General features: G+C 33.6%; 2 protein-coding genes across 2 annotated transcripts; one reads left to right on the forward strand and one right to left on the reverse strand.

Annotated features, from left to right (window-relative positions):
* Positions 1-1,608: 1,608 nt before the first annotated feature.
* LOC145139684 (uncharacterized) lies at positions 1,609-2,127 on the reverse strand. Its single transcript, XM_079073421.1, has one exon. The coding sequence runs from the start codon at positions 2,125-2,127 to the stop codon at positions 1,609-1,611; it is 519 nt and encodes a 172-aa protein (XP_078929547.1).
* A 4,059-nt stretch (positions 2,128-6,186) lies between these two features.
* LOC145137745 (uncharacterized) lies at positions 6,187-7,436 on the forward strand. The gene is made up of 3 exons (XM_079071885.1): positions 6,187-6,319; positions 6,415-6,490; positions 6,583-7,436. The coding sequence occupies exons 1-3, from the start codon at positions 6,314-6,316 to the stop codon at positions 6,990-6,992; spliced, it is 492 nt and encodes a 163-aa protein (XP_078928011.1). The 5' UTR covers positions 6,187-6,313; the 3' UTR covers positions 6,993-7,436.
* The last annotated feature ends 4,132 nt before the right edge of the window (positions 7,437-11,568 follow it).

Consider the following 11,568-nt stretch of genomic DNA (forward strand, 5'->3'; position numbering starts at 1 on the left):
TAAGGTTTTAAACAAACGGGTCCATAAAAAGTTACATTTGAAAATGTATTAGTCAACAAAATAAACAAATAGTCCTAGGAAGTTAGTCCACCGCCGCCATTGCACCTTGCTCGCTCCTCGCAACCACCTCAAACCCATCGGGCAACTTCACACCTTGTTTCCTGGTTGTTGAATTTCTGGTTCACTTTTTAAGAAGAAGAAATGATTTGGAAACAACAACGGCCAGTGGTGGTGTTCAATGGTGGTTCGCCTACAGGATCGCCGGAGAAGAGGGTAGGAGATGAGTGGTAGGGTGGTTTTGGCAACAGCGTCGTGGTGGTTCTATTCTTGGCCGCAACAGTGTGGTGGCAGTTCTTAGGGTAGATAGGTTATATTTTCAGCTTTTAAAATGTTAATTTAAATTTGAAAATGGAAATAAAATTAATAAAAAAATATAACTAAATAAACGGTAATGTTAGATCGATTATTAAATAAATTAAATTAAACTATAGGAACCAAACAGACAATGTTTACCATATGGACCAAACAGACAGTTTGATAGTTGTTCTTATCATTCGAAGTTTGACAAACCACAAGTCCACAACGATAAAACTTTTAATTGTCTTCTAATTAAAATGTAAGTGTATGGGCATAGATGGATCATTGATTGACTTATACATTAATCTGTTTAGATTGGCCAGATGACTTATGTAATATTAAAAATTAAATATCATATTAATTAAAACTTAAGATTTCAAAATCACATAACAAAAAATTACGTCACTTCGTAAAATTGTTATCCAAAGCCTCTTTCGGTTTCTCGTGGACAACATATAGACAAAGTTGAGTAATGAGTAGTATAAATGTGTTTCACAAAATCAATGTGAATTTGTGATGCGTTATCTTGGTTTTATACTTCTATTCAGTTTGCCATAATTGTGGGGTAACAATTCCATAGCATACAGTTAAAAATATATGTTCACACTATAAAGTTATTTTAACTGTTTTTCCGAAACAAACATAATCATCTGAGACATTTTTCAATGTCCATTCTCATGTTGTCGTGTGGTTAAGAATTTGTCCAAATCTGTGATTATTATCTAACAAAACTTAACAATTTGAGATAGAGTTACTATTTTCTTTTTCTCTATATTACTAGATTATGACTCGCGTAAAACACGGAGAACATATAAAAATATACATATAAAGGTATAAAAAAGTTGGCACTATAAAAAAATAAAGTAACAAAAACAGATTTAGTATTATTGGTAACATTGAAATGTCTGAAAAAAAAAAACAATGAAACACCTGAATATCCCTTTGTAAACATAACTTTTTGTTTTATTAGTTGGACGACATTCCTCGTCATATATGAGTACTTTCAATCCTTTTTCACTTGTGACACGAGAAACAAAACACATATAACTAACAATGAGTGAAGACGAGTCTACGCAAGTATAATCCAACATTTGATAATTATTGTCATTGACTTTTGTTAATGGCCATGACAAAATAAACAACTATGGGGAATTGTCTCCGCTAAAAACGGAATGAGATTCTTTTATTAGACGGAGTTAACTTCATGCAAGGTATATAAGTAGTCTCGTTGAAGAATCTAGCATATATGATTCATGCTTCAATGACGTGTCTTCCAATCCTAACAATATGTAACCTAGTATCATTGCATAGTCCTTTGGTTTGTTCGATATTACGAAGTAACATGACTGGAACACCTATTTTTAGTGTAAGTTTATGGTTGAAAATTCTAGACGCCTTAAAACCATTCAACACAACTGAAGAGTAGATTGATTCCTCAAAAAAATCTGGTAACTCTATCTCACATAAAGAGTTTGAACTCATATATGTTTTCCCTTCATCTTTCATCAATCCTAAAATGTAGTCATTGGTAGCATCGAATTCTTTATTTGTAGGTACCAAAATAGCTTTATCTTGAAAATATGATGGATCATCAAGATGGTTTTCAAATGATGGATAAATGGTGGATACAATTGAATGAATATGGTCACCTGTAGAGCGAACAACAACGTCTTCTGGAAATTCAACTTCAACTTCACCATCATTAGGGCCACCAGTATTACCTTCACTAATTTTAAGAATCCACTCATCAAATGCTTTTGTCTCATCCATTTCATTAGTTAGACAACCAAACTAAAGTCTCATGTTTACGGTTAAACGTAAAACTTTACATTTACGCCATAATTCAACAGGGGAAGCTAAACAATTTATGATATACCTAAATAATCAAATGCATATCAACTCAATAACATTAATTGAAAATGTTCAAGGTTTAACGTTGGAAGTTTGATGTACAATTTAGGAATTGATTTTAGATTTACTACAGTTCAAAGTTCATTGTCTGTTTTGGATGATTACTCAAATTACATTGCTAATCTCAGTGGGGGTCACTAATATGGTTGATGGTCTGATCTTGGTCGATGTGACGTGTTCTTCTCAATCATGAAATCAATGTGGATAGTCTGCAGACCATGTGCTGAGTAACACCTAAGTGAAGCATTTTAACACATTTAGAACAACATAAATCCATTAACTTGCATGGGATAGTTGGGTAGGGCCAATCAACTATTACAGGAAGACCTTATTACAGTAACTTAAGAACATTAGGTTCTGAATATGCAACATTGTTTTGTATATTGATCACATTCTTTATGGTAAAAAAATCTTTCAAATGTTTACTGGTAATGATCATTAGAAAGTACAAAACATGTCAAATAACATTTTAGCTTCATTACATCTCGAAGTTATTTCATATGCTATTTTGAGAGCATCTAAATGGTGTGTAAGCTACTAAAATGAATAAAGATTTTGAATAAATTGGGTTAGTCAAAACTGAGTTTTTCTTTTTCTTGTTTGGGTTGTCATATCAGTATTTTATCCTTTTCCAAAAAGATTTCTCCACATATGTTCATCAAGGTAGGCATTCAAGGAATCTACCTGCAGTTAAAGAATTCCAAAAAAAGTTGTTTTTTAAAAGTACGATGCTATTAATGATTTTTTTTGCAAAGTTCAACGCTATTAATGAAATTCGCTTCCAGAGCACTATCCTACAAATGAGCTTCAATGTTGGAAAACATGAAACGTTTCAATATCATCTAAAAATATTCCAAAATAATTTTTTTTAAAAGTACAATGCTGTTAATGAACTTTTTTTTTTTGCAAATTTCAATACTAAAAACAAATTTTCCCTAGAAAATTGTCATATTAATGACCTACTAATTAACATTTAAATTTATACTTATCGATCTATATGAGCAAGAATTAAACATTTCCATCAATACCCAAAAAGACATATAAATCATGCCTCATTCTGTAATTAATTCCAACGCCCCACAATGTGGAATCCTCTCAGTGGAAGCATTCCAGAACTCAAACCACATTGGATAATCAATATGAAGAGAAGCTGTAATAAAAAATAATAATTGTCACCATCTTATACAAATATTATAGATTATTGGGGTGTTAGATAGCGTAATAACTTGCCAACAAAAAAAATACCAACACCTTGTAGACATCACCTGTACAACATTTAATAAATATACAAAAAAACATTATAAAAATAAACTATGGTTATGATATCTCTTCTAGGGTATATATGATTATTGAAATTAATGCCAACAAAAATCTTCAATATTTAAGTGGCTCTAAATACAACTACCCTCTAGTTTTAGGGCCCTTGACTTCACCCCACTCCCAAGCAGAAACGGTCCTTCAAATACTTTAAAAAAACCTGAAAGATTAAAATATACACACAAAAAGATGAAAATGGTAAAATGAACTTTCAAATATAACAACAATATTTTATAGACAATACTACAAACAAGCTAGAAACAAGCAAATAGAGACGAAAGAACATCATAATTAGATTAACACCATACACTCATTTAGTCTTATCTTTCTTCTTCCCTTATAGGAGTTTATAAAACAGTTTCTATTGTATGATGGATTTCTGAATTCCTTTTTTGAGATATGTGAGGTTACAAAGAATGGAACAACAAAGAAATGGAATGGATAGGTAATCGTAAAAGCAAAATAATAGAATAAGTAATCCCATTCCATAAACATGTTTGTGAGGCATGGAATGGAACAATGAAAATTTCATACAATTTTTATGTTATATATTGCAATTTAAATTATAAAGATAATCCTTCACATATCTTTGTTTAGTTATTATTATGTAATTAAAAGTGGTTTATATTGCAACTTTTATACACATATCTTCTCTTATTGCTGAGAAAACCTTGATACTCACAATGTTACCAACCCTATTTTCAAGAGTGTAGGGTGTACCCATTTATCATTGAAAAAGTAAACTCAATAAGAAGATTCAATCCAGTTAAACGAAAGAATAAGGTTGTGCAAGGTTCTTACTATGCTTCTCGGCATGCCCTGACAACACAAGTTAACAAAAAAAAACCCTGCTAATTAACCAAAATTAATCAATCCCAAACATTTTCCAATAAGATTTATCGATGTAATCTGTTTACATGGTATACTAAAACTTTGTCTTTTCTTTGCTATTGAGTCTAAAAGATGTTTTTTATAATATTAAAAAAGGATAAGTGAATAACTTATTTCTGAGAGCCCAATTTGTATTTTTAAAGATGTTTTTTACAATAAATTAAAACACATATCACTACTGGGTTTTGCTGAATTGTAGAATATGTGGATCACTCAATGGTATAAGGGTTTAAATTCCATCTCCAAATCCAGGAAGGGATGGGTAAAGCATTATAGATATTGACTCGAGTATATCTTCCATTCACGACCTGGTAAGCCACAAAAAATCATTGACTAAATGAATATACAAAAATGTAGAAATAAAAAAGAAAATCGACATATACAAATTCACTACCTAGTGGACATATCTTCCAAATCGAAACAATGGATGAGAGGTAGCGGTGCTGCTGTGTCCATCATTTTGCTCTCCAGATATCTATAACTTAAAAAATCAAAATCAACAATACAGATCATAAGAACAAAAATCGAAGCAAATTCAGAAAATGTAACAATTATGGATTTAAACTTAAATCGAAAGATTTTATAGATTGGAACTGCATAGTTGAAACAGAATAAAAGAAACATAATCTAAAACGTACTCAAAATCGATCTAAACTACGACCAAATTAAATTAGAATCCAAAGAAATTTATCTCTATATCATTCCCCCTTCTTTCATGATGATCGAACACAAGACTAGTCTACACAGATTGAAGCCCACATATATTCTACTTCTTCTTTCCCCATTTTCCTCCCCTCTACAAAGCTTAGGTTAGATAAATTATGTAAAGAAAAAAGGGATTGAGGGTAGGGGTATTGGTAATGAGGGATGGGGCGGGACATTTTTTCATTTTATTTTTGATGAGATTTAATCGTCATTAATAGAATTCCTAATTTTATTTATTTTATTTTTAGTGAGATTTAATTGTTATTAATAGAATTCCTAATTTAATTCATTTTATTTTTGGTGAGATTTAATTGTCATCAATAGACTTCTTAATTTAAAACGTAATATATGTTTTATAAAATTTGTGGACAAAAATAAAAGAGTTGACAAAGATGATGTCAGCAAATAATCCAATGGTGGAAAATATAGTATTGAAATGCAATCAATGGTCATGATTTCTTCAATTTAGAATAGAATGTTCTCTTTTAATAATATTTAGTGATTATAACCCAAAATGATTGATTAAAAATTAACGATCATCTACGTAAACACAGACAATTATAATTTTTTCTCATCAACTGCACTGGACACGTGCAAACTTCGTGGGCCAACATATGGCCCAATCCAATCACAACCTTCCGATTTCCGGCCCTAAACTAAAACCACGGTGGTGAAAAGCCGATTACGGGCGTTAGTAGTCATCGACAAAAGGCCAAAATTCAATTATTGTTGCTTCTTCCAGGAAGGTTCATGTCATCCGTCACGTCGTCAACACCGTCGGCTTGCTTTCTCCGCCGTACCGGAGTGAATAGCTTATCATACGCGTCGTCTATTCACTTAACTTCAAACTTCCGACCCCACCAACCACCACTCTTGACAATCTTGACTCAAAAAATAAATACTAATCAAAAAAGTTGACCCGTAGACTCAGCCCACGTTCACTCCTATGGTTCACTTGACCTGGCTTGACTCGCTTCCACAAAACCCAACTCGCCATTCTTTATATACTTCTCACTTCTCACCCACATAGTTTTCATAAGCATATTCTTCTTCTCTTTTTGAAGCTTCAAAGTCTGCAACTTTTTCTTGGATTCTCACACAGATCCTTCCATTCCAATACAAAAAAACCAACATGAAGGTATGTTTATGAGTTTTTTCTTTTCCAAACATCATGAATCGCTTTCGATATCAAAATTGTGATAGAATTTTGGGTGTTTCTTGAATTTATTGCAGAAAGTTGTGTTGAAATTGGACTTCTTGGATGAGAAAACCAAACAAAAGGCTATGAAAAACGTCTCCAGTCTCTCAGGTATGTCATAATTTGTAAATCCGAAGCACACCCATGTCGTAATTCGTGATAAAGATTCAGACTTTGATATGATTTGTTGAAAATGATAACAGGGGTGGATTCGATAGCAATGGACATGAAAGACAAGAAACTGACTGTAACAGGGGATGTAGATCCAGTGACAATTGTGTCGAAACTGAGGAAGATTTGTCATACGGAGATAGTTTCAGTTGGGCCGGCGAAGGAACCGGAGAAGAAGAAGGAAGACGGCGGGGCTGCCGGCGGCGGTGACAAGAAGAAAGAAGACGATAAAAAGAAAGCAGATGATAAGAAGAAAGAAGATGAAAAGAAGAAACATGAAGAAGCTTTGAAATTAGCTTATGCTGCTGCATATCATCAACAGCCATATCCTTATTACAATTATCAACAACAGCAGCAACAACCATATTACTATAATCATCCACCTACACCATACTATTCTAAAGTTGTTCAAGATGAAACCCCCAATTGTGTTATTTGCTAATCAAGTAATCAACACATGTTCATAATCATAATCATATCTCTTCTGCTGCTGAAATCAAGAAACCAGATCTTGGGGAGGTTGTTGATGGATTGGAGTGAGAAATTTCCAGTTTTTTTAATTAATGTAAATCATTTCTTAATTATAGTTATATTGGGTTTAAGAGGGTGTCATTAAGATAAATTATCTTGCCAGATCAGGAATCTCTAAATCCAGAGTAGCCATACAATAGTGAGTTGTGCAATTATGCATTGGGAGTTGTATGTTATTCTAGATATAGTATTTTTGATTCTGTAAAAAGTATTTACCTTTTTGGTTTTGAGTTAGAGGTTAGGATCTAGTGAGGAAGGAGGTATATGTAAGTGGTGGGGTTATGTTTGTTATGTAGTGATCCTGTTCTTTTAGCCATCATAATCTTTGGAAAGAAAACACAATTATTGTTTTAAAGTTTTGTAACACAATATATTTCATAATTTCAATAAATTATGTACATATAAGCATATATCATATATCTCTCTTTTATGTAATGGAACTCGTAGCAATATAATTCATACAAATAAGTTATGCTATATGTTAATGTCGTAATATTCTTATTGGAATTTCGTGAAGTTAACATATAGCGTTTAAATGTTTTTAAAATGATTCGGTAAGGTTCTAGTATCTCACTAGTTGTTGGGCGTGTTTGACACGGAGCTTTTGGAAGCGTTTAGAAGCTTCTAGCTTTTAGCTTTTGATAAAACGCTCTAATTTAAACAAAAGGTTTCGTTTGGCAGTATGAGCGTTTAGCTTTTAGTTTTAACAAAACGCTCCGATTCTAAAAGCTACTTCATGTAGCGTTTAACAAAACGCTCCTGAGCTTTTGAAATCAATTTCCATAATTACCCTTAAAAATATATTTATATATTTATTTATTTTTAATCAAGTGTCCTTTTATGTAATTTTATATATTTCAAAAGCTTCCAGCTACTTTTGCAAAACATTCATATAACAAATAAAAGCTACAGCTTCCCACTACCAGCTACTTGCTACACGCTACCAGCTACCCGCTACCAGCTAACCGCTACCCGCTTCCAGCTAACAACTACTTTTGCCAAACACGCTCGTTGTCGATGTTGGTTTAAGTATACTTATTCTGGTTTTGTTAGTTGTCAGTTGTCACTATATGGTTTTGCCGGCATAAACAAGGCTGCTATCATATGTTATTTATTTATTTATTATTTATTTTTATTTTTATATATTTTTTATTTTTAATATAAATTCCACATAAAACAATAGCAGTCTTATTTGAGCCTTCACGACATGTATTTGTATTTATTTATCATTATCGCGATCTTATCGTTTGTTAGTAGATAATAAAACACCTCATTAATCAGTGGATTTTCGTTTCCTAATTCACGCATATCGTCTTTAATAAACAGCATTTTATTTATTTGAGAAGAAAATCATTGCACGTTTATCGAATCTATGATGCCACATGTTATTTCCAAATGTATAATGCCAACGATCATAAGATTTAATACTTAAAAGCATAACTTCAAAAACCTATGTCATGTATTTATTTATGATGATGTCATTTTCAAAGTCCGAAAACGATGTTTTAGAGATAGATTTGACACACACACACACATATATATATATATATATATATATATATATATATATATATATATATATATATATATATATATATATATATATATATAGAGAGAGAGAGAGAGAGAGAGAGAGAGAGGTAGGTAGGTTCCGTTGATATTAAAAATAAAATAGAGAACTTGAGATTCAACCTCAGCCACATATTTCACATCTGCCGCACTAACCCTCCAGCGTACCGGCGCGACATGCATGTTATAATCATAAATGATTATATAGTGCCGCCCGTTCCTTTCTCCTCCGCCACCATCCCCACCACCACAACCGCCACCGCCACCACCACTACCACCACCTCTAACACCATCGGATTCCACTACTGTCACATCCGTCACTTATACCACTGCCACCTCTGCCATCACCACATCTTCTGCTACCAACTGTCATAATCATATATTATTACTCAATCTGTGAACAGAGATATATGTATAATCATTTATGATTAGGCATACCCCACTGCTGCCGGTACACTGAAGCGTTAAAGCGGCAAATAAGAAATATGTTGCTGAGGTTGAATCTCAAGATCTCTATTTTTTTTAATCTCAAGTGAACCGTCCCATATATATATATATATATATATATATATATATATATATATATATATATATATATATATGAGAAAAGTGAATATGTGGTTGTTATGTACCTAAGCTTAGGTATAGAACATTTTAAATGACGTAGTTTTAAACAAAACAAATATGGTGTCATTTTCTCTTAATTTTGTTTTAATGGAATACCAATGAATTGAGTTAAATTATGGAATCAAAAAGATCAATTATATATCTTTTTATTGTAAAAAGATCATTGAAGTTTATAGGGAAAGTAAAAAATCAATACTTTTTAACGAATATAACTCAAATGTTTTGTCCTTCAATTGAAAAACTATATGGAATGATTTGTGAAAAGCATGATTGAGTTATTGCATGTTCTTCTTTTATCTTTTATTCTTTTAGTTTTCATTTAAACTTTAGTAGGGCTGATTAAATGGTCATGAGTTTTAATGTTTTAGGTTCTTAGACACAATGAAGAAAAAGAACATAATTTCGATCGGTTTATTAAGTCACATGATTAAGGTAGAATAGTAAACGAGATATCATGATTAGTTCGAATATATGCACCTGGCACGACCCTCTCTTCTCAAAGTGCTCCAAATCAATCCCGCATCCTCGGACTTAGAAGTCACATCCTACAGGGTCTGACACCCTGTCACGCTCACTAGATCAATTGCCAATAGCTGAGTTGCAACAGTTGGAACATCCTCTGTCCCCAAACCGGGTCACAAACTCCTCCCCGAAGCTTCTCAGATTCTCTAACACTCTCACTGATTCGAGTATGGATCTTGTGCTTTCAGTAGTATGGACCCAATACTACCTTCCACACCTATCCATACTTTCCTCAGCAATCCTCCTGAATCCTCCAAGTCACTTCCTCAAACTGATGCCCAAGTCTAACTAAACCTCACTACTAACCCACTGAAACATATCCTAGGCTTTCCTAGGTTCCCGAACCCACCCAATCCTCAGCTGCTGAAAGATTCCCAGTAATGTCAACTAGCTACCTCATGAATATAGCCACATGCAACAGAGATCAGATAATCCTTTGAGTAAAAGACCCATCCCTAGAACGGTTGGACTCAGACAAGAGCTGCGCAATAGGGTCAAGTCCATCACTCTGAGATTATCCGGCTTGTGTCCCATGTGACTTAGCATATTCACTTAGTAGCTAACTCACATCACTAAGAGTCCCACAAAGCACAAAGCAAACAACATTCAGACAATGGAAATCTAACCATTATACTCCAATCAAACCATTATATCCTCTAATCAGGAATCTGTATATGCAATTCAAAGGCTCATACAATCAGGCATAACCTAAACAGACCATCCTATCACTGACTGATCAGTACTAGCATGCGGGTCTACAAGCACATATAATAGGCATATAAGGCATCATTCCTAGATCCTTAGCCCTAATCTAGCATGCAGTTCACATATTCTCAATTCATAACATAACATAACATAACATGTATGGGTGTCTTAGGGAAAACTTACTTGAGCTCAACTGATTGCACGCATCACACTCCTTGTTCTTTATCAAAACTCTTTATTTTAATTTTTAGAAAATTAATTTCTTGTAAAAATCTTTCAAACCCCAGATTTGAGTCCAGACACGCCCGGGAGTGTGTCTGAATTCCTCGAACCAGGGCTCTGATACAAACTTGTAACATCCCAAAATTTAAGACCAAAAATTTCATTTTTAGTTTAATAGTTCATAAAACCAACAATATAAAAACATCCCATGTCAAAACCAAAGTGTCAATAATCAAAACATGTTATCATAAAACAATAGAGTGATCGAGCCGACTCATTTCCTTTGAAAACGAAGTACCTGAAACCAAAACTGAAAACCATAAGCACGAAGCTTAGTGAGTTCCCGCATCATACAACATACCATACAATATACATATTGTTTAACATATTCGGGTACTGGACTACCCCTTCGGTCTCTTTCAAACGGTAACAGCCTAGCATACTAGGGTGTTGGCCTACCCCTTCGGTCCTGTCGACTGGTACCTCGCCTAGCATATCAGGGTGCTGGCCTACCCCTTCGTCCCTTTCGACCGGTACCTCGCCTAACATATCAGGGTGCTGGCCTACCCCTTCGGTACTTTCGACCGATACCGGGAACTATTTCACCCCTACTTCTACCACATATCATACTAGCTCATAAACACATAAATCATATACTTCCTAGCTTATCAGGGTGCTGGCATACCCCTTCGGTCCTATCGACCGGTACTGGGGTCTATCCTACCCCTACTATCACATATCACATAACATCATAACATCCTAGCACATAAACATAACAGATAGCGCCATAACATATAATTATCACAAAGACAATTATATCTACTATAACTCTTACTAGTGGG

The sequence above is a fragment of the Lactuca virosa genome, chromosome 9 (genome assembly GCF_052849685.1).
Source record: "Lactuca virosa cultivar CGN04683 chromosome 9, Lactuca_virosa_CGN04683_v6, whole genome shotgun sequence".
Taxonomy (NCBI): domain Eukaryota; kingdom Viridiplantae; phylum Streptophyta; class Magnoliopsida; order Asterales; family Asteraceae; genus Lactuca; species Lactuca virosa.

Bases quoted from the DNA above. Each gene is read 5' to 3' on its own strand.
- LOC145139684 (XM_079073421.1), bottom strand. From the start codon at position 2,127: ATGGATGAGACAAAAGCATTTGATGAGTGGATTCTTAAAATTAGTGAA.
- LOC145137745 (XM_079071885.1), top strand. The intron at 6,491-6,582 runs GTATGTCATAAT...AAATGATAACAG, and splicing joins AAACGTCTCCAGTCTCTCAG to GGGTGGATTCGATAGCAATG.